Genomic DNA, 24,523 nt, shown 5'->3' with positions numbered 1-24,523 from the left:
TATATGTTTCTATTTTGATGCTGTTTGTAGAAGAAGCTGAAGAAAAGAAGAAGAACAAGTTTAAAGCTAAAGAAATAAATTGGCTTTGCGCGTCAGTACTCGACTAATTGTTTAACAAATGATGTTTGGTCAAGTTATACATCGAATATTAAATGCGCAGAACTGGTTATACAAGTTCAATGAAACAAATAAAATTCGCGTTTGAGATCCCGCGTGGAACGATGCAATAACTCATTATATGTATTTATTAAGAGATATTTTAATTTTGAATATGTTGTTGACCATATATATATATATATATATAGACAATATTAACTTCCGCAACAGATGCTATTTGTAATTAGCGTGACACGGTATCTTGCACCGCAATCGTTTCGCGTTTCTAATTGTTATAATGACTGTGTTATCGTGTGATCTAGACATAGAATATCGCTATAATACTTACCGTCTGTCCATTTCGCCGCGCTACCGTTTTCCTGTACCGTCACTGCAAGTTGTCCTGTGTACGAGTTGAATGCTGTTGCCGAACTAGATGTTGGTGGTGCAGGTGGATGGCCCGATCCTGGACTTCTAGGTGCTCCCGTAATTCCAGCGTTCCCGCTTCTCGGCATACTGTATAAGGCTTCTGCAAGATCCGCCGCCCTTTTTAATATGATTTCTTTTGGTAATTTTTCAGGATCTCCTGGATGTCGTGGAATAAGTTTCTGTAACCTTTGGAAGCCGTAGTCGATCGTGGGTTCGTTTAACGCTGAAAAATGTGTAAAACTTTACTTTAGTAATAATATGTAGGGTCATATACGTAATTATGGCTTGTGCATTTATTTGTACCAATCTCTATTAATTTCCAAGTTTTCTGGAAAAAGGGCTCAGGAGTCCAAACAGTAAATCGAATAAATTACGTCGGAAGCTTCAGAACTACAGAACTTTATTTCTTTATGTTTATAAAATAAATCATAATAATCCATTATACTTCTAGGAAATATTCTGTCTATAGACCCTTTGTTCAGAAAGCCCTTCAGTTATCTTTCGCCTTCTACGTATTGCTTGTAGTATCCAAAATATGTATAAATATACATATGAGATATAAAATTTAATTATCATTCCTACATACATTGGAATATAAGTTACAGGAATCTCTTATCTACATAAGGTATACAGTTCTTATACTCACAAACATAAACAAATCTACCAGGTGCTCCTTTACAGAATTGTTTAGTTTTGTAGGATAACGTAACTTCAACGACGCCTGGTATCTGTCGTGGTGGAGTTTGTACTCTAATTGCGTTTGGTGTAATTAGCTGGAAGAAAAAAATGAATATGAAGCAAGATGCGTATATATGTATAGTGTAAGATATACATATATGTAATGTACAACTTTCGCTTTGAAAACCAAATCTTGATATTTAGTTCATTTACAAATTTTTTCTGTTCCAATTATCTTTGTTAAAACATAAAATTGTACATACCTCACTCCAAACCAACATCGACCCAAAAACGACTTGAAGTCCGTCGAAGAAGTTCTCTCCAATAATTATTACCGTGGATCCACCGGATGTCCAGCCTTCGTTTGGTGATATCGCTTTTATGCACGGTGTTTGAAGAGGTACAGGTGTATAGAGACCTGATTTTGCGGATACACAATATTATTAGCTTAGCATATTGACATAATGATTACGTTTCGCTTTAAAATATCAATATAATAACATTTATTGTTTTTCCTTAACGAATATCCTATAACTTTTTGTATAGTTATACCTATATCATACATGTACAAACGACGCTGTTAAAGTTATTGTGACTTTGTAAAATTTGAAGTTAATTCCAGCGAAATATTGCTTTAAATTACACCTTTCAGCAGCGCCAGTGAAAATTGTATGCAATGTTAATATCTTAACATTATAGTATGATTAGCCATTTACATTTGTATGCTTGTAGGGTTGCGCCATAGAATTATTCTAAGCATTAACATTCTAACTATGTATGACCTAATTTACCCTAAAATAGATTTTATGAAATGTATATACATATCAAATTTCTGTATACGATAGAATCAAAATGCAAAATATATACATATATCAAGACGAATATTGTAGACTTGTACGTATTTATGTCGAATTTGAAAATGTAAAAATGCACAAAATGTACACGGGTAATAAAAAAGAAAACATATAAAGCTTCTAAAATATAGCGTTCTTTACAATATTTAATAGGATTGATAAAATCTCTTTACATAAATAAAAGTGTAAAACAGTGTAATTATTACATGCTGTACGAGAACAAATGGTTTGTTAACTTATAAACCGAAGTGTAATATTGGTCTCATATTTGAAATCACGAAAACAATAAGAAATGATATACAAGAATGAAAAACTTGTAATAATGGAAGTTGAAAAATTACTCGAATACCTCCGATCGCACGGAGTAAGCTGAGACAGTTAGTTAGGGGGTGGGATACGGAAAATTATCTGAATATTCTGTTTATTCGGTGGAGGCCGCGTGGTAGATATATTTCCCGTGGCAGCGTGGCAAGGAGAAAGAGTAAGAGAAAGAGAAAGGGGAGGAAGCGGACAGGAGAAAGAGGCTGAGGGCTGGAGTGGCCGGAGAAGGGTTGTAACAAGAAGGAAAGGAGAGGGGGGCGATCGGGCCGCTGGTGTCTCTGCTTGGAATTTATAACCCAATGATATCATTTTGTACCCCAGCGAAGCCAAGCCACCCCCGGTACCAACCCTGGCAGAGCGGAGCCACGGCAGAGTGGCTGACATCATGGTATATTGCTCCCAGTGATGCTCAAACAGTTTCCACCTCGAGTGCTTACGCTTATGTATAAATCTTAAAAGGTTTAGAAGATCTTGACAGTGGACATGGTGTGTGTGATCTTAAAAAGTTAAAGATTGTATTCCAGAAACTGTTTACATTTTGGAAATTTAATAATAACGATACGATTATTCCTATCGACTATTAAATATTAATAAAAAAGATTAAAATTATTCGTATCTATTGTAGGTGAAGATATTAATCGGAATTCTTATATTGCAATGTCTTGCACGTTTATACCGTCTGTTTGTAATAAAGTGGAAGAAAATTTAAGTACTTGAGGACAGTACAGCGTTAAAGAGTAGCAGTTTCCGTGTAAATGGAGATTCTTGAATGGGACAAAGGTATTTATTACGTTCAATGTATAAGAAAGTCGTTAAACAGAGTCAGCGACGTTGGCAACCACCCTGCTAGAGAATTGTCGGGTGCGATGGCATGGGGTGGAAGAGTAGGAAGAGGTAGAGTGGTAAGAGGTAGAGGAGGGTTGAAAAGAGGGATTCTGTGGAGGAGGCCGGAACAAGCGTACCAACCCGGAATAAATAAAATCCCCCGTGCCACTAGCGAGTGGTAAGGGATGCTACTCTTACTACTCCTTCCTACTCTCTCGAATTCCTCTTTTACCACGAAACCATGGCCAAAGTCGAAGACTCGTTGTACTCCAACACATTCGGCCCGATTCTCTCTGATCACTGTGAGATCGCGCGATAACTTCGTTTACCCTGATAAAGACCCGAGAACTTCTGCAGAAAGAAATTGCTTTCACTTTCACCGCGAACGGCGTCATTAAGCCGATGTTTTATGGCCAAACTGCTTTCTCTTTACCTAGGCGACTCGCATAATTCATGCTCCTTAATTATCGTTTATATCTTTATAAATAGAACCACGCAAACATATATATTGTAATATTTAATTAAATTTCATTGAGAAACGAACTTTCCATGGTGTAATTAGAGAAAATACGATATTAACAAATGGACTGCGGATGCTTATGTATTTATGGAAAATTTAAAATTGTAATGAACTGAATTGAATGATGTTAGTTAGAGTTACTTCAGTGAAATGAAACGTAATTCCAACATTGGCGTAAGTAGATTTGGTAAACACTATCTTAGTGTTGCAGCTTTGACAGATCTAAACTCCGATTCCTAAAACGGATAGGAAAATTCGATTGTAGTTACGAGCTGTTTTTTTGTCCGTTTCCTCTTTCTCTCCGATTTTGTCCTTTCAGCGTATCTTCTCCTTTTGTCTCATCGGTATGCCTGTTTCAGCGTTTTGGGAGTTGCTCGCTAGGGAATTTGGAAAGAGTGCTAGCGGTATAGCGTCACAGCAGTTGCGAAAGCTGAGAGGATGAGATAGCATAAACTTAGAATTCACAAACCAACACCTCGCAGCAACCACTGCTAAAAGAGAGAAAGAGAAAGTGGGGAGAAAAGGAAGAAAAGAGAGGTCAATCCCGAGTTTCCTCTCCTTCTTTGTTCCCTTTTGTTCCTGTTCTACTTGTGTCTTTCCGCTTGATGGCAGCCAGCCCGGCAAAAAAAGAAACGAAAAGATACGGTAGGGTGGAAAGAAAGCTTGAAACCTGTGGAGAGGAGCGAGAAGAGAAACGGAGGAAATAAGAGCAATGGAGAAAGCACAGAGAGAAACGTGGTGGATCCCTCGTTTTCCCGCATCCCATTGATTTACATCTTGTCTTGGCGCAGCAAGGAAGAAAGGTTGGAAGAAGAAAGCTAGGAGAAGAGCAGAACGCGCGTAGTCAAGGGGTGGCCGCACGATATCAGCCGTTTGTATGCGCGACCGACGCCAAACTTTGCTGAATTGCCCTATGACTCCTTATATCCTATCCTCCGAGCATGCCCCTCCCTCTCCTCTTACGATTCCACCCTCTACTATGGCTCTCGAGTCGTTATACCGATCTCGAAGAAACCAACTCACCCCGCTACTATACCCTTCCCTTTCATTCGAGAATTCCGTAAGGAAGGGAAACGCTGCTCGAACGCCCAGGATCTTCCAATTGTAAATGACGACTATAAATCGGTCGAAGAACTATCGTAAGATTACGTGTACGCGATTAATTGCGTGTCTCGTGTGCAATTTAATTCACTGTCATCTTATTTACATGTTTTATTTAAAGCAACATTTGATAAATATTCATAGTTTGCAGGAATATTACTAGAAATTGTAATATTAATATTTAACGTTATTTGGATTCACATAATGTTACAAACCCTTCATATACTTGTATTATTTCTAGGCATATTACATTTTTTATAATCGTTATAAATGAATTCTGTGATAAATCATGCATTGCCATTAATCATAATGTATTCGTAAAAGAATGAAATATATGAAATGATTGATCGTAAGTATTTAAGATGTCACCGCGATAAAGACGGATCGTTACAAAAGCTTTGCTTAAACTCGATTGTCAGCGTTATATTATTTTAATTACGTATTGCAAGTGCAATCACTTTCGTAACTGCATGTCATTACCATCTTTGTATAATATTACAGTAAATTAATAGCGTTCTGTATCGTACGAAATGCGACCTTAAAATTACATTTCTGTCGCATTTGGTTAGTAAAAGTCTATTTCTAATACGATGCTTTCACGCATCATTTACTTTACAATCGTAGTTTATGGTACTCACTGTTGTATTCACCAGGATCACTGGGATCCAATCGTTTCGTTCTACGTCCGTGTTTGCTGTTGTTGTGGACGAACATGTTGTCCGAGACGGCCAGTAGCGGTCCCTCTACTCCTACTTGCGTGGAAATGACCACCTGTTACGTTGAAATTCGTTGATATAAGATTTTAGTTTAAAAAAATTAGTAAAATTATAAACGTATATTTTCAATTCCATAAAATAATCCAAATTAATGAGACAGAGATATTACATTTCTAAGATAATTTCGAATCTTACATCAAGATGAAAAATTTTTCTTGTTATTAAAAGAGGTCAAATTATCAACATTAATTTTTCTATCACAGATTAAAGAATTTCAACATCGCATTTAATTTTCATATCGTTTTTAGATTTGCAATAATAAATATATAAATAAAAATAGATATGGAAGTTCTAGTTTCACATCATAATACAGATAAATTTATTGTCTCTGGTATAGTTTAAAACATGTTAAGCCATCGTCAAATAGAACACAAAAGGGCGTGTATACAGAAACTATGTCGTACAACACGTTGCGTAATTTTATTTACGTATTATGTAAGTACAGTGCATGTATATGTTAATCATATCTCTTGCGAACAAGCAATGTAACCTGATTTACTACATTGCATTATGTGTATTCGCCATGCATTCCGTGACTCTCGTGACCCCCTATTTGCACGTATGATAGATACTATCGTACAAATGTATGAATATAATCTCATTAAAGCTGAGCCTTGGAATATGGTTGTCTCGTATAAGCAACCTAGAGCATTGTAAATACTATTAAATATTTTTTCTTATTTAAATATTGCGTACTAATAAAAGGAAAATTCATTCTCATTAATTATAAAATTATCTTTTTTTAAAATAAATTTCTAAAATATTAGTTCGAGAATCTTTACAAATATAATTATATAATAATTCTATTGATATGTGATGTGAATAATGTAACTTTATTGGTGACGTATGTATATTTCTTTCACTTCCATAATATAGAGAGCATACTTTTGCAAATAGAAGTTTAGACAAATTGAAACAAATCACGTGGTTAACCTCGAGTTTGTTGGATGCAAACAAGAGAACGATGATTTTCGGGAGAAAGTAGAAAGAACGTTTATAAAATCGACTGGGCGGTTGGTAAATGCCTGAAGTTTTGTCCTTCCGCAACTTCTCAACTTTCTTGGCTAGTTGGCTGTGGTACCTAGCGCGTAACGTCGTGCAAACTTAGCTAGCACAAGGGTGAGTATAACCTGACTGCCCTTCGCCAAAGAAATTTTCAAGGAAACGGAAGGAGTACTGCTAAAATTTTAATTCGCTACGTCAAGTAATATGCAATTTCTAAACAAATTCGGTGAAATAATAAGTACTTTAACTTTGGTTTACCTTCAAGTGGTCGAATACAAAAATGAGATCATGAAGAATTTAAAGACAAGGTTTGGAAATTATATAAAAAAATATACACTGATATTATATAAAAAATAAATCATATTAAAATTATCATAGGTGAAATATATTATACATTGCTTTTAGAATTTTCAATTTTTTTTCTTATGTATATTTTTTTTATCGATATAATTGAGATCATCGGCAGTTTTTCAAGTCAAACAGATTAATTATACTAATTGACCGGAGGAACGAAGATGAGAACAGGAAAAATCTGTCGGAATAGCATGCCGGCGTATCGTTGTATAGTACGCCTAGAAATGCGTAGCTTCTACTTGGAAGCATTCTTTTTTAATTTCGAAAAAGAAAAGAAGAAGTTGGTCGAGGAGACAGCAATTTCCCGATGGTCGGCCATCGTCGGAAGTTGAGATCCCCATCCAAGAGACGTAATCCAAGGGGTTGGCAATTAGCTCAGCGCGGCATCAACCAACCCACCCCCGTATCCGTTCACCCCTTCCACCCCCACCTCCGTATAACGGTCTCTCCTACTCACCGACAGCCGTATCTCGCCACCCCGTCCGTATCCATTTCCACAGACAAAAGGTAGAATTAAAAAATAAATTACCAAAAACTTTGCGCTCTGTCTTTTCGCCTTCTTCCATTGGTTCCGTTCGCCTTATCGCACGATTGTTACGTTCCCTTTCTGTTCAGCCACTTTGTAATCGAATAAAAGAGATTCGAGACGCGGAAGAAAATCTAACTGTTCACTAATTTCTTTCTCACTCGGATGCTTCACTGCTTCTGGGATTTTTAATGTACACGTTACTTAACAGTAATGAAATTACGAGTTTTTATTTTTAGATAATGTTTAGGATTGATTCTATCTGTGGTTTACTTGTGGTTTATATGTGAAACTCACGTACAATTAATAGATTATTGTTATAAAAGTTTATGCTACACTAAGATATGAAAATTAAGTTATTGGCGATTAAAGTATAAGACTTGTACCAATGAAATCAAAATGAAAGATATATAAGAAAATACATAATGCAAAGAAGACATTTCTATCCATACGTTCTACAAAAAAAATCATTCAAATTCCTGAAGATACACTGTTATATATTCATCAAATTTTTATCAAAAATTACAAATTTGACATTTTGACCAAGCTGGCAATTTTTTCTTCTTAAACGTTTCAATTAGCAAAAATTGATACGTTAACTTACTTGGAAGCGTCTCATATCACGTGGATTGCCAGCATTCTTAAGGCAGTTCTGGTTGCACTTGAGGAAGAACTTGAGGAAGAATCTGAAAGCAGAGGGGACCGGAGTTAAACGGTTGACAAGGTGCTTAACGCTCTTCGACGCCGAGAACTTAATTAGAACGCGAACTTGGCTGGAAAGTAAGTCTGAATATTGCATAAGCCAATCGTAAGCCCTGTTCTACTCGCCTCTATTATTCAGCATTTCTCTAGATTAAACCCCCAACCACGTGTTCTTCGACCTTTAGGACCGTACGGCATTGTATACTATGCCAACGTACGTGGCTACTGCGCCACTCTACCCAAAATGTCAGATCGTGTATTTTTATAAAAATATATTTTCTTGTAAATCAGTGTAAAAGCTTCGTTTTCGTTCTAAAATACAAAAACATATATAGCGTGTAATTGCAACATATTTCTCATCACCAGAATCAACGAATGTGTATTAAAGATACGAATGATTCGAAGAATAATGAATTATAAAATAATATTAATCTTAAAGTACATGAACAAGACGATGGTAACATACGGCTTCCAAAAGAAATTTAAAAAAACTCACAGAACAAAAAGCAAATTTTAAGGCAAAAAGCCGACGGTTCAATTTTCATGAATTATGTAGACTGTAGGGGGAATATTGAATTTGAGAAAATTTTTGTAGATGCGGGAATACTCGTGTTTGCATTGGCGAGAGTGAAAGGCAAAAGAAGAATTCGCTGAAGAGACAGAAAGAACGAAATACGGAATATATTTGTGTTGGTAGACTGAGATAGATCGAGAGAGAGTGGAGAAAACTCGTAGGAAACAATCAGGAGGACCGAGACGATGAAGAGTTCGACGGATGAAGGGGTAGTTTTCTGGGTGGCTGGTAGGCCTGTCCTCCCGTGGGACACCATTGTTATCCCCCTACGGACTGCGTCTATACGATCCGGGACTCCATCGAAAAATCAAACGCATACCTTCTAGTAGTGACGCCCGCTTTTTTCTTTCTCGTTTGCGCGAATCGTCCAAGCGAAACTGTAGGAGGAACTCGTCTGATTTCACTTCGTCGCCTCGATTCCTATCGATACCACGTTCCTTTCCTGTTCCTTTGTCTACGCTATTTTCCGTGTTCTATACACGTTAAGAGATAAACAGAGGAACGAAAGACTGCATAGAACACAGTAAATGTCGGTTCGTTTAATTTTATGGACGCTGGAAGGAATAAAATCGTTTAGGTGTTGTGTTATATACGCGTGATCCATCGTCCTTATCGTTGCGTTGATTTATCTCGTGCCACGTCTCATCGTCTCTCGCGTCACCGTCCTTTTTATTTCCCATAAAATTGAGAGAAAATAGAGCAACGGTAATAATAGTATAAATAACGTCTAGTATACAAGTTAATGAAGTCGGTAAACTACGTTGAAACACGCTTCTTCGTAAGTAATCATAATAGTGTAAACTTATCTTTTATTACACTTATTAAATTCTATTAACGCCGTTTTGTAACATCTTGTATATATTACTTGCTAACTTTTATAAAACTCATCTCTCTTCGTAATCTTTTCACTATAATCTAAAATAATTTGCGATTATTTCAGATACGTTTGTATATATACTACGTTATATACTCCAAAATGTCTATTGAAATTAGTGTGTAGTTCGAACAGCAAGGTTCTATTTGTAGATATATCATCGTGCCGTACTAACAGAGCCGTCAATTCATTCCTCTTTGCGATATCGCACGCGCGCAGATAACGACAGCGTGAGCGCGCATTACACGTGGTCGGATTATCTAAACGACACTTTTATCGTCGGTTGCATGATCCAGAGCAAGTTGTCAACCGAGTGGAACGTTTGGCACGGAATCCATATAGTTGGAAAAGTGAAAAGTAAAAACGAAAACCGATCGGGAGATAGCCCTTGTTCGCGTAGTGAGTACGGAAGGGAAGGACTGCTGGCTGGATATAAAGAGAAAAGGCGGAGGAAGAACGGGAAGGGACGATATACAGAAAGAGAAAGGGAAAGAAACGTATCGATCTCCTGCTTCATGCTTTTCGTATCTATCCGTATTCATGGACTATGCTCTAGGTTCGTGTTAACGGTTACGTTCGGCCGCTCTTAGAACGCCGAGCGAATTTAATTTCGTTTACTCTTAGAGGACGTTAAGATCTTATCGAGATGCTGGATGGGTATTCAAAGCATTGTACTTTACCTTATCATCGTTGTGGATCTTGCTCTAAACACGACGTCTCTGTCGTGCCTGAGGCGCGGAAAACGACGACGCTTTCTAGTCTTTTGCAGATACGAATCCTATCGACCATACCTGTGTATACCTACGTTCCTGTAAAAGCGACGTGAAAACGTCTAGCGTGTTAACGTTTTTAGCGGCAAGGAGGATGACCAAGCAAGTTGTTTCGACCACGAGTGTTCTATTTTTCTTGTAGCTTGTAGTAATTGTTTGTTTATCGATTTATTAAATATTATATACAATATTTTCTTTCTTCAAGAGTCTAGCGATGAGAAGTACAATCAATCATATTTTAAACATGACTAATAGATGTTAAGTCGTATTATGGTTAGTGAAAGAAATATAAAGAGGTTTACGACTCTTTAGGGAATTCTATGCAGTAGAAGTGGAACGCAAGTAGACTAACACTTCATAATTAATTTTGTAGGTTGTGTACACGATCCTTTTTGCATAGTATTTATAGTTTTACATATATATTGATATTGACTATAAAATATATATTGATACATTGGCGATGAAAGTTATTTCTAACAATGTTTTTACTCTTCTTTTAGTGGTTTTCTGTTCTTTTTTTATATAAATATAATGCTAATAATTCTAATCGTGATGTCTTATGTTCTTAATATTTTAGTTTGAATATTTATACTTATAATAAATTTAGTAATGAAATTTTCTCATTTCCTTTTTTAGCAGAAACTTTATATTCCAATAAATGAAAAAGATATCGAAGAAATAAAAATTATTCTTCTAAAAATTTGGTGTAATGACTTCTTATTGTATAGAATATACTCATACGTAACACTAATCATTCGCGACACCCTACGGTTCGTATTGACGTCTATCCATCCCTCCATTCTTTTTCCTTTTTAGAGTCGTTTTCTTCCACGCTATCCTCGGAGTATTGGCTGTTAGGAGCTAATGGATTGCGTTACCGACTGATTCAAATGCGAACTGGATTTCATTCTAAGCTCGATGGGGCGACAGTATCGACGATGTTGTAACGCGAACACGAGCAAGAAGGGTGGAAAGGCCAGTTTCTTACAGGGGCTCAAACTCGATTTCGATCATCTATTAGATTTTTCTCCTTCAGCGATGCTTTCCGCGAGCTTGCGCCAGTTTTCGCGATAAAACCTATTCTGGATCGTCGCTTAACACAGCCGGGAGGTGTATTTTACGTCGTTGAAACGTTTGATGGAGTTAAAGATCGTTTGTATCAACAGTGAAGATTTATATACTCTACAACAAATCACTTTACAAAATATATATATTCCTTAAAATACCCGAATGTCAAAATTTTACAATTTAATACATATTAGAAATTGTTATTGCTCGCTTGATCTTTAAAACATATATTGTTCGAAGACGAAGTATAATATAATATAACGAATTCTTAAAGATAGAACAAAATTTGTCAGCCCAAATCCTTCTAAAAAATTTAGTTTAAGGAACATTAAAAAATGTAATACTTTTAATGAGTAAAAACTCTTAACGTTAATACGCTCAGAAGTGGGATGATCAGTATCGTCTGAACGTAAATATTGTAGTTTCGTAATTAAAATGTTTTGTCAGTGAATGCGAGGAACGGATCGGTTGATTCTTGCTGTATTGGTCGTTGTTCGGTTGCTAACGAATTGACACGGAATAAAATATACAGAGGCCGACCAATTGAGAAATCATTCCCAACCTACCTTCCGATCTGTAGCATACCTTTCCGTTGCCTCTGCTAAAATGAAAATAAAACGCAGCAACGCGCAGCGGAAAGCGGAGGGTTGTATGCGATGGGGAGAAGGGGAGACAGAATGGCAACGGCGTGTAGCGAGAAACGTGCACCGTTCGCTGTTTCCAGTTTTACAGTATACAACTTCGCAACGTCGGGATGGATGAACGAACGAGCCAGAAAAAATAAACGACGTCAATGAAAAAAAAAGAGCTAAATATTGGAGGTTCGCGGTGAGAGGGAGAGGGAAAATGAAAGGAAGAGAGAGGCCAGGTAAACAGAACCGAATGAATTCAATCAAACCTTGCAGTAAATCATCGGCACTTGTGCAGCGGTTTGTTAATATTTCCCGTGTACCAATTAGCGATTTTTCTCACTATATTGAAGAGGATGCTTCTCTCTCGAAGAAAGTAATTTGTGTGGAAATATTTTCGAACCGAAAGATGTTTCGTGATATGTATTTATCGAAATGTAAGGGTGGAAAAATATGAGGGTTACTAATATTGGACGATTTTGTTATTATAAAAATAATATAGAACTGTAAACGCAATCTAATTAACGAAATATTCATTAAAATACATTTTGTTTTTATTATACTTTTATGTAATTTTGTATTAATCGTGTTGCTTTATTATTAAAGCGTAAGATATGAAATTTGAATTTCTCACAACGTACATGTAATTATTTTGCGACTTATTTACACGTTATCAACACGTACACGGGTGCTAAGGCGAAAGTAGATGCCTTCTGATCTACTAAATATATTTCGACCAAGGGTGAATGGATATAGGGGGCTTACTTGGGGACTTACGCGTAATAGTTCCAAATAGGGTAGCATTACGCGTATCAGAAATCCATTTCCTCCTACGTTGGAAAATCTTTAATCATGTTTTCGGCTCCCTAAGTATATCCCCTTTTTTGTTACCATAGAGGAGCGAATAACGTAATGTCAGGTCAGCGCGAAATTCAAGAATGTCACGTTTAATTCGCTCTCTCTGTTATTTCATTTCCTTTTTATTTTATAGCGAAGATAGTAAATAATATTGCAAATTCTTACTTGATCCATTAAAGATTGTGTATAATAAATAGATTAATTTAAACGATTTCTACATCAAATAATTAAAAATTCATTTTGTAAAAAAATACAAGATATTACATTGTTAACAATATTAATAAATATCTTGTTAACCATCGTTTTGAATGATTTTTGTAATTACAAATTTCTATTTCTTCAAATTACAATTGTTATTTGCGAAATATGTTATTAAACGCTTCCTCTAAGGAAAAACATATCGATGAAAATAAATTATTTTAGACGTTAATGGAAAATTCTACTGTGAGAACCTCTAAGTCTCAGAGGAATATCGGTAAGAAATTCTGTCTGTTCAGTGGAATAGGAGGCGTGTTCGATAGAGTACTAATCACCTATCCAAACGACAAACCTCTACTCAGCAGTCGTATTAACAATGTATCTCGGTTCTAGGTACTCCTTAGGGATATCTTCATTACGTTCATTGTTACTAAGCTTTAAGAGAATTCACAATCTCATTATGGTACTAGATATTAGTTATCAGACTGTTGGTCCATTGAATCTGATCAGTCTTATACGTAATCCGTCAAATAATGTACAATAAAATAAAGCGTACGGATGAGAAATATGGCTTGTACCCATTGAAAAAGATGTTTTCATATTGTGGTTCAGCTTGACAAGATATAGGTCAATTGTGAAAATTGCGGTCTTACAATGAATATAGCTATTAAATATGAGAATCAATATCATGTTTGTAATTTTTGAAAGCAATCTCATCTTATGTGATAATAATAATAATAATAATGAGTTCACTGAATATCCTATTTAACATGTTCATACTACTCTGGCTTCATATCACTAACATTAAAACTTTTAGGTAAAGAAGTTTATTTTTGAAAATGGAAGAAAATTTTCTAATTAAAATCCATAGATGTAAAAGCAGGAATACCTAAGAATTAAATCGAAGTAGCATTTAAGTTCGTTCGTAATCCAGATAAACTGATTTCATATGGGTATTTCCTTCTTGAACATTTTCGTATTATTTCTGATGCTACATCGATGATATTAATAATAAAGAAAAACATTCAACGATAAACTACAAGATACAAGATAAAAGGAAAGGCCTAAAGGAAAGAAACGCATTTCCATTATTAAAACACAGAAACGTATACACGTAGACACATAGATAGTACGTAACAATTTGCTATTTCTCTCTGAAAAGATACAGTGGTACACCGTTCGATCGGGTATATTATTTTAGTAAGAAAACGCCCGGGAGTAATCGCAAGTGCATAATGCAGACGCGCAGAACGTCAATTAGTAAGAATGTATACGGAGGTCCGTAAGGCATAGGAAACCACCTAGAGCTGTATACCTTGCATACACCTTAACTGGGGTTAGTAAGGGGTTAGTAAGGTATCAGGGGATGCTTAATGTTTAACTAGCCTCCATTACGCCCCCTGCATTGGTCTTCTTGAAACCCTCTCCCCCTTTGCATCGCCGTCATCCAGCATCCACCGACTCGTTCCTTCAGATCCTCTCTACAGGAAGTATTACAGATAGGAAACAGCTAAGAAGGATCATATGTAAGCTATCGGTTAAATTAGGAAATTATTGCCTATCAATGAAAAGTTTATTTATACAGGTCATTTACTGATTTTATATCGTCACCGATATAACTGTTTTGACTATAAAGTTATTGATATAAGTACGAGTTTATAGTATAGAATTTGATTTTCCTTTTTTTTTTTTTTTTTTTTTTTTTAAGGATACGTACGTACAGTTATTCGGGCAAATATTTGAATACTTGACATAGAAAATTTGTGTAGATATATTATATGCATTATATAAAAGTTTCAAAATTTCGTTGGTGCTGCAATAATATACACTATCAAACTTATATTGGTGAATTTTGAAGTGATTCCGAATAATAGTTACAAAACAGATACGTGTCGAAAGTGTGTATATTGAATATACTCTTTAACATACAATAATCTGTTCGTTCATAATAATTATATAAGTAATCTAAATGATCATCCTCTTAACTTCATCCTGGCATTATGTACATAATCGATTCCTTAACCATATTCTGTTAAGTATCAGATATTAAACATCACCGAAATAGTAAACGTATTACGTTTTATCAAGTAGAGTATTCTACTGGACGTCACGGTGAAACGAACATTAATTTAATTTACAGAAAAGTCAACATTTCAGACAAGCTGAGAAAATAATGTGACCTGACGTGTGAGCAGCATAGGACAGCTAACCGGTCCTTATGATATCGCTGTTTAATTTTCTCTTACCAGAATGTCGACGTAAATAGGAGCCAGACTGAGAGTGCAAGTAGAATAAATTTACGCTCGAGCAGACAAGAAGTTATGAATGTCCTTAGATGCCTTCAGCCACGCTTTTTCTACACTAAATATTCAAAACGTACCACGTGATATCGATGAAAACGTTACTTTTTACAACCGGTTTTAAGTATCTTGTACATTTTACGAAATTCTGAAATTTTAAACTGTTAGATAGTGATGCTTGTGAAGAACATTGTTCAATTGATGGTGGTACCATATAGATTTTTTTATAGATTTTAAAAATATACCACAAAACTTACAAAAATATTTCTAAAAGAATGCTATTGGTAATTAATTTAGGAACTAGATCTATTTTTGTGAAAAACAGTCGAGGAACTTCAAGCGAGAATTTTCATGACTTTATCTATTAAAATATTTTTAAGTGAATCGATATATACAATAAAAAAAATATATATATAACTTCGTTATTATTCGTTCGTAACGAGGAAGATACTTGTCAAGTTTATCAACCTTTTAAATAATAATGGATGCTACTAGTCGAAAGCTACACTTATAACATAGTGGAGTCGATATTATAAAATATGATTATTTAATTAACCGATTCTACAAAAAGTGTTATCACAAAGTTCACAACTTTATGATACTAATTAGATATAATTAAATATAATCATAATAATTATATCTATATTTATATAGATATAAATAGGTTAGATAAAAATTAGATATAATTCTTCTGCAATGTAATTACAGACATCCTCGTAAAAGTTATGCAATATGATGAATATCCTGTTCAAAAACAGAAATATAAGATATTAGAATATCCTTTTGTTTCTCTGAAGAAAAACGAAGACGTACAATGGTTCCCTTTGATGTGAATTCTTAACATTTTTTATTGAATATTACGAATTTTATGTACTTTTCTGATTCGTATAAAAAGGTTTATATCGTTCTATGTTCAATTAAATAGCGTTCCTTATAAGATTTCGAGTTCATGAGAAAAAGTATATTCGTCCGTCTTGTTGAAACATGGTTACGAAGCCAAACACGGCTGTTAATCGGCAGTCCCGATGTATTTTGTATTGGGACGGTCGTTTTCGTGTTTACAAAAGGAAATCAGGAGCCCGGCAATGTGTAAAGAGGGTATCTTAACCGAATTCCTGTCAGTAGTAAGAGAGAGTTCCGTTTACCTAAGTCCTAAGATGGGAGAAGCTAAGGCTATTCGGCAGGTACTACCAAGGTACTGCATAATTCATACGTAAGTAATACGTCTTACTAACTAGCATATCCCGAGCTAACGTACCCTGTCGTGGTTCTATGTTGTGTAGCCCATCCTCCCTCCTTGCTCCTTGTGCGTTTCACAGTCCCCTCGTCACGACAGCGAGATATCCCTAATGGCAGTCTATCATATTAGCTACAAGACGGCTTGAGAGGCCGGCTGCTGTAACTAGATTTGCTTTGCACCTATGGTACATCAACTGACGATTTACTATCTATCGCATAGCTACTGTTACATAATACGAATGTTAACACTAGTCACGTAAGTGACGTGACTGTTATGGAATTCACAATGCGGTTTAATGTAAAGTTCTACTCTGCGTATATCGTGATTTCATCGAATTACGTTATCCTTAAAACGTATTCAATGAAAAGGAATTGCGTATCCGATGTAATTGTCTCCTTTATGCTTTTTCAATTGATCGTATAAATTTATAGAGATAATAAGGAAGGAATCGTATAAAAGTACCAAATAATCTAATTTAACATCGGATGTAAAAATATACAATAAATAATTGAATAGTTGAAAAGTTTATAGAATTTGTAGATTATTGTATGTAATTCTTTTGTTACGTCATATAGTAGTAAAAATATGGTTTCCTTCAATTCAATCCAAATAGATTGAAAAGTTTTTTATTTAAAAATTTCAATTATAAAATTTTTGTTATTGCAATTTAATTAGCTACAGAAAGCATTATCAGTTTCTATAATTTCCACCCTTTGCAGATACGACTGTCCGAATGTTCCCACTGAGTAGAGGGCTAGCCGAAAATTGTTGAATTATGTCGTAATGCCTTAGGCGTACGCTGTCCGAGCAAGGCACGAGTCATTTCCATAAACGCATCAGAACCTCCACCAGCGTAAACTAACTTACCGCCGACGACGATTCATACACGAACGTACGAGTGTGTCCGCGATTTATTAATGTCTGCATTTAGATACGGAGCCCCTGAGGGCTCGATGGGGATGGTTGGGACCCTCTCAAGTTGCTACTGTCAAATATCGACAAAAACGACCGTAAGTCGCGCATGCTCCAGCACACGTGTGTTCTTACCAAAGATAAAAATGTCACGCAAACCAAAAACATCCTGTACCGTGTGTTTCTAACAAGAAGAATTTCATGAACAGTATTTCTACGCCTCTTTAATAATCCTAAGTCATGAACGAAGTGTTGTAATTTTATATTATATTCATACTCTTTTAAATATAATCAGATCGATATATTTTTAATAATTTAAACAAATTTATTATGTCTATACCTTACTCAGAGAAAGTCTTCACAAGTCAGACTGTATTTGTATCTCCATAAATTATTCAAGTTTCCATAAATCAAATTGTATTTATGAAAATGGAGATATGGGAAAATGGGAGAAACGGCCAGTCAACTTCAATAACCATATAAAATTCATTACTGATAAACGATTTAGCGATACGTGTCTGGGTAAAGTAACACAGTGCTGTAGGTTTTCCGGAAGCTCGCTTAATCTCGGTTAACCTTGTTGCACGGTCATGGAGTTCGTCGTCGAAACAGCGAGGGGTAGGGGCTGAGGAAAGGGCTAAAATGTGATTTTAATATTCGCGGCCCCTTTGAGGAAACTCACGACTCTTCCTTAACAGGCTTACGGAGGGTACCCTGAACCTTGTCTACTCCCTCCCACGAGAACGGCATCCCGCTTTGAGAGGCACACCTAGTTTCAAACTCGGTAAAATCTGCAACTCTGTCTCGCTTGAGAACTTCTCTTTACCTTCCTTCGTTGACATTCAACCATTCTGATTTTATTGGATGCTTCGTACCAGCCGCTTGTTACGTTGCTTTTTTATGTACATATACATCTTCACGTTCGTGTTTTTAGACATAAAACGTTTACAAACTTATTACGAGCAAGATTAACTGAAAATTGGATATAGAATAAAATCGCTACTATTCTCAGCGAAAACTCTCATCCTGAGCTCTCTTTCAATTAGATTTGTATTTCTGATGAAGAAGACAAGTATGAATATTTCTAAACTTGTTCTTTTAACAAGTTCTAAGCTAATTCTAAGCTAATTCTAAATTGTCAGGATAAATACACCGAATTATCAAATTGCCGGAAATGAAAGCTACAATCTATTGATTTCACAGCATGATAAAAATGTCCGTCAGTGTCACGAGCTACAAATCAATTTTAATCTTCTGCAGAATTTATTGGATCCAATATAATGGTTCTAAAATCTTGATACTGAGAAAAATTCTGTAACATAATTCTGATTAGTCTAATGCAACGAGTAGTTGTTATACTAATTAAAAAAATATTTTAGAAATTTGCAACTACAACGTACTCTCTATCATAAGTCGTATATACTTGCAAATATACATGTATTCACACATGTTTGCACTAACACCCTTGCAAAAGAAGGAATCTCGTGATGAAGGTTGTAAACCCTTCTGGCTCGGATCGAGATAAGGTCCCTGTGTATCCCGCGGACGATGGTTCACCGCGTTCCTTTGAAAACGATCGTTCTAACGAACGGGTACGTGGGTCAAAATCGCGCGCGACCGGAATAAACGAATTTTCAGAACGGAAGATGAGAGGGTGAAAAAAAAAAAAGGTAAACGACACGAAAGAGAAGACTTCTAGGTTATCGTCGACAGAGAAGTTTGGGAGGTTAGCAGTCGCCATGCTAGCAGGACATGGAAGCACGCAGGACACGACGCCGTGGCGGGCCGTACAGGGGTTGCCATGGTGATCTCATGGGGAGGGCATTCGCCCTCTCTCACCCTCACCCGACGAAGATAATGCCGCCTGCCTGCCTGCCTGCCTTTCTACCGATGTTGCTACCAACTGCCGCGATATCAGAAGCTCTGGCAATAAAGCAAACGTCCATGCTCGCACGGAAGTTTACGAGAGACCCGGTTTTCGAGTCGCGCGATTACGAGGCGACAACCTGCTCGATACTTCGTCTTTGTCTTCCAGACTGAAATTTCCTTCGGCGTTTCCGCATTCGAGAAATCACTTCTCCGTATCACGGCGACAAACGCCACGCCAGTAAATAACCCATGATTTGAAATTATGGATTTAACTTGGAAATGTTATTCTTATCGATAAAAATTCAATGTGGAATTTTAATATTTCATATTAATCCTTGAAGGCTGTCGTGAGTAAAATTTCATCGCACACGTGAATTTCATTTTAATATTATTGTTCTGTAATAATAACGTTATGGTGTTAACTGTAATCACTAAAGATGATAACAGTTTTATTTTCCATGTAGTAGAAAATTCATATTGATTCAGTAGAAAAATCGTACTACAGAACATCTAATTGCATTTATTCGGTTGTAAGGTAAAAAGATCAACTACGATTTCATCCCTGACGATATTGACGTTATTATACTGTAAATTAGGAAATAAATATACTATTTAAATTTCATAATTCATACATATTTAGGAAAAATTGAATAATTTCATATCATCGTCATAATCTTTTCTCCGTGGAGGGTCTATACGAGGTTTATTTTCTACATATTCTACTATAAATCTGCTATTTCACTCGCATCTCACTTTATAATTTTTCATTTTCACTTTCTTAATTATGAAATATTAAGGAGACGATACTTTTAAGCGTTCAAATATGTGATTAAATTCAAGCTCTAAATATCTTGACTTACATCACTATGATTTCTAGCTCTCCATATATGCCTTCCAATGTCAATCTACATAAAGTAATATTTGGTAGACTTCTCCAATAAATGTAACGAGTAACTATCGCAATACTTATAGCCGGCAATGATGGACATGATAAAAATGAAGTTAAAAACACGGTGGGAACGACTGTTCGAATAATTTAATGTAACGAGTTAATAGATAATTTGAATTACACTTAAACTTGAGCAGAAGCTGCAGTAACTTTCTTCGCTCTTGCTGCCGCCTGGTCGAACATTAAAACGTACGGGACACGGATGCTTCGACAAAGTGTCGTCGTATTTTTGGTTTACAGCGTCTGAAGGTTGCCGAGGAGAGACGTGGAATCGAGAGGAAGAAGGAGGCGGTCGGCGGTGTGAGGGAATACCTGAGCGCTTCAACGATTACGGGGGTGGAAAGTGGGTGGTTTGGTGGATACGGGGAGTGATACCAGTCCCAAAGGTGTCGTTACAATTAGACAGCGCTGCCAACTGCTACGGCCTCAACCGCTAAATAACTTACCGGTGCTGACAACCCGACCGCACACTGTTACCGCTCATTCCACCGCATACATTTAACTGTAAGTCTCCAAACTGTAAGTCCTTCCAATCATTGATGAGACTACTTCTTTCTTATTAGAACAAATGTTCCTTTTAGAATAACTTTTATATAAAATAATTGGTATAGAATTATTTATATTAACCTGTTAACTGGAGAAGACAAATTAACTCGTCATTCAGATTGACAATCTTTTGGATATAATAATTCATTTACTTAAAGATTCCCTATTCGGATATAGGAATATAAAATATTCTTTTATTTGTGGCTATTTCATTTCATTAACAATATCTTGGTGTAAATAAATGATTAAAAGCTATGATTGCAACAAAATTTCTAATTGATAAGAATGATCGTTTTTTTCCTAAAATGTGCTATATATTTACTTTGAATATATGTAAATGTAATACATTCACGAAGAAAATATAAAAAAAATTAGGACTGTACTTAGAGAGAAGGGACGCGTTGCGCTTGCGTCGACTGTTTAGAACTCGAATGCTGGTAGAAAGAGGTGACGAGGAGGTGAGGAGAAAGAGGATAGACCTCTGAAGGAGGAGGATGGGGTGTCCCTGGAGTATCGACTTGCCCCACGGGACTCGGCAGTCGATAGTCCCGTGGGATTCACGGTCTCTTTCTCGATCCTCTGAATGCTGATATTCTTTCTTCCTTCCACCTTCTTCTGTTCTTACAGTCTTTCTTTCCTCCTTTTTCTCGAAGCTCTCTTTGTTTCCCTTACCAGTCCGAGTCAAGCCTCCATGGGTCACGGAGCCAAGGCGCTCGAGAAGAAATAAAAGGGCAGCGAAAGTAAAAAGTGATTTCATTTTGAAAATTCTTTAAGACAGTGGCTTTAAGGTATTTATACATATTAAATGATGGAAAATGTTTCAAGTGTTTTTAAAATTTATGAACACACGATAGAAATTTTAATAAATCTAATAGATATAATAGTTACTACATTATATACTATAGTATCATTGGGTTACGATGAATTTCATTTTATGATTAAATAGAAAATATATTTAAGATAAAATATAAAATATAAGAGCACTAGCAGTAGATTCAAGCAATTTTGCGTTGTCTTTATAGATAACTATAAATATTTATAGATAGTAATTATACATGATTATAGGTAATTGATATTACAAAGCAGATATACTTAGGTAATATCTATAATGGAATTGTAACATAATTGCTTGTTAAAGAGTAAACTGTGGAAGCGGTACGAATGTCAAATGATTATTGGTACTAAGCGTTAGAATTGCGGGTATAGTACAGTAATCACTGATTGTGTTGATACGTAAATAGCAATAAATTCATACTATATTCTGACAACACTGTGCTGGTATGTACTCAATGAATTTACATGTATTGTAAAATTGTTCCTTCATTGAATCTCGATTTAAACACACGATATTTAGTTACGAGCGAATAATCGTAAGACTAATGGAAACGTACAATATTACTCTAAATACATATAAAATAAATTACTTTGAGGAAATACAGACTTTTTAAGATTGTATAAAAATCTATATTCTGTATCGTAGACGGTTTCACCTTCGTGCCTACGATCACCAACCCTCTTACAGTCTACCACCCTTGTACAAAAGGTTGCCTGCTCTACCTCCGCCACCGAGAATTATCTGCGCAACTTACAACCCCTATTTTTTCCGTCTTCTCGCAGATTCTTCGTTCCCTTCCACGGAACGAAGGTTTTCAAGCTCGCGTACTAAAGTGGAAAATGAAAGTGAATCTCAAAACGTCACGTATCTTACGCACGTTGCAATCGTGTATCGCATGGAATACATTTTTTATTTCCCTCGTGAACTTATTACAAAATAGATTTTTATATAAACATTAGACTGCGGCTTTCATACATTTAAGGGTAATTTGAAAGTGGATGGATATAATATACAAAGATGTATAAAATATCCAAACTATGAAACTTGTAAGATTCAGTAAATAAAACAGTTGTCTATCGTAGTTCTAATACATTCATAAGAATATGAATTTGCATAAATATCGGTAGCTTAGTAATCGTGAATTTGGTTCTTGCCTGGGATTAACTATGCAATTTTTATGAAATGATGCGTGTTATTATGTTACGTCGTAAGAAAAATTGGCAATTAAAGTTGAAAGAATTTGCTAATTATGACTATAAATTCTATAAATTTTAATTGGTTATTCCACTGATAAGATATAGAATATTCGCAATAAGGATATGTATCTACATTGAAAATTATGTTTTTTTAACTACATTTAGAGGACAACGTTGGCTGGAACAATTCAAGCAGTCGAAAGCCATCACGAAACGGTCTTCGCGTACATGTGTGGAGGACGCAGAGGTATTGGCACGTAGGGAAGCGTGGTACGATCGAAAGAAAGGAAAGAAGGCAGCCCCTCTCCGTTCGAGGGAAGATTCGAAGGGTGCGTAGGCAGCCCTCGCGGTTCTTCGGCTACCCTACCAACGTCCGTTTCATGCTGGAGTACGGAAATTCGCAAAATGTCCTCCCGTTCGGTAATATGTTACTCGGTTGTAGAAGTATCGTCCCGAACCACCCCCGAGTCCAGCCTAACCTTGTTCACGAAGGACAGAACTTTCGCCAGTAGGTCCACGAGGAGGAGGTCTCCAGAGACTTCCATTTTGACTCTGGGGATTAGGCGTGACTCCGCCCATTCGCAGCCAAAGTTTTGACCCTCGCTTGTTAGATAGAAGAGAAAAGCCACGAGATATTGATGACTTCCCTCTCTGTTTGAAAAGGAGAGCCAGAAAGAAGGAAACAAGAAAGAAGGACTAAAGTACGGAGAAGGTGCTCGAGGAACTACGTTGCAACCTCTTCTATAGCCATACATATCGTCCCAGCAATGCTTTTCAGGATATATTCATGGTAGGATGAAGCGTTATTGTGCGAATACATCGTCATTACCTGAAATTGTTTGATCCTCGAGTGCTAAATGTAACGTTGTGTACGGCTTAATTGATATTGCTTCTCGCCCCAGTTACGTGATAAGATTTGTGATTGAACGCGTTTCTAAGTGGGTAATTGACATGGTGATCGTTCATCAACTGGATATGAGAACCCGCGCTATTCCTCAGACCTACGATTACGTTACACGCAATGTTGTAGATTAATTCATTTTCGTTTAGATAAGTAAACTTGAATTATAACTATGTTCTAAGGATGAGATAATTGCATAGTATTGGTAAAATAATTAAAAAATTTATATCTACTTGAAATATGATAAATCGTCGTAAATATGATTCCTACGATGACAAAGAAAATCTTTCATTTTTTTTTTCCTTAAAGAACGATAATATTGATGTTTATCAATGGAGTAATTAAAATGATAAAATCAAATTAACATGCCGCATATTTAGCTGCTCCGGTTGCTTTAGCCATGAACATGTGTTTTCTTTATTCGGTGGAACATTGTGTATAAAGCTTGTATAAGGAGTGGCACAAAGTTTGGGGTTGGTCGGACAACGGCATCATAAGTCGGGAGCGGTTTGGGGGTTGGGTGGCGGTTGGGGTGGCAAGGGTCCCTGGAGGCAGCAGGCTAAATATATCCACCCCCGACAACCCTCGAGGGAGAATGTCAAGACAACATGGCCGAC

The 24,523-nt window shown here is 36.1% G+C and overlaps 1 protein-coding gene across 5 annotated transcripts in view; it reads right to left on the bottom strand.

The window, feature by feature from the left end:
* The window catches only part of LOC132910669 (transcription factor collier), a 95,617-nt gene that overhangs the window by 4,360 nt on the left and 66,734 nt on the right, over positions 1 to 24,523 (bottom strand). For all 5 annotated transcript variants that reach the window (XR_009658825.1, XR_009658826.1, XM_060966518.1 and 2 more), the window contains exons 7-11: positions 8,090 to 8,171; positions 5,463 to 5,595; positions 1,467 to 1,621; positions 1,172 to 1,298; positions 446 to 748 (exon numbers count right to left, since the gene is read on the bottom strand). Coding sequence is in view for 3 of the 5 variants with exons in the window: in XM_060966518.1 (XP_060822501.1) it covers positions 446 to 748; positions 1,172 to 1,298; positions 1,467 to 1,621; positions 5,463 to 5,595; positions 8,090 to 8,171 (800 nt within the window). In the remaining 2 variants the exon portion in view is untranslated. The remainder of the gene's footprint in view (positions 1 to 445; positions 749 to 1,171; positions 1,299 to 1,466; positions 1,622 to 5,462; positions 5,596 to 8,089; positions 8,172 to 24,523) is intronic.

Source organism: Bombus pascuorum, chromosome 9 (assembly GCF_905332965.1).
Source record: "Bombus pascuorum chromosome 9, iyBomPasc1.1, whole genome shotgun sequence".
Taxonomy (NCBI): domain Eukaryota; kingdom Metazoa; phylum Arthropoda; class Insecta; order Hymenoptera; family Apidae; genus Bombus; species Bombus pascuorum.
Note: the sequence above shows the minus strand (reverse complement) of the source record. Positions and strands in the feature narration are given on the sequence as shown.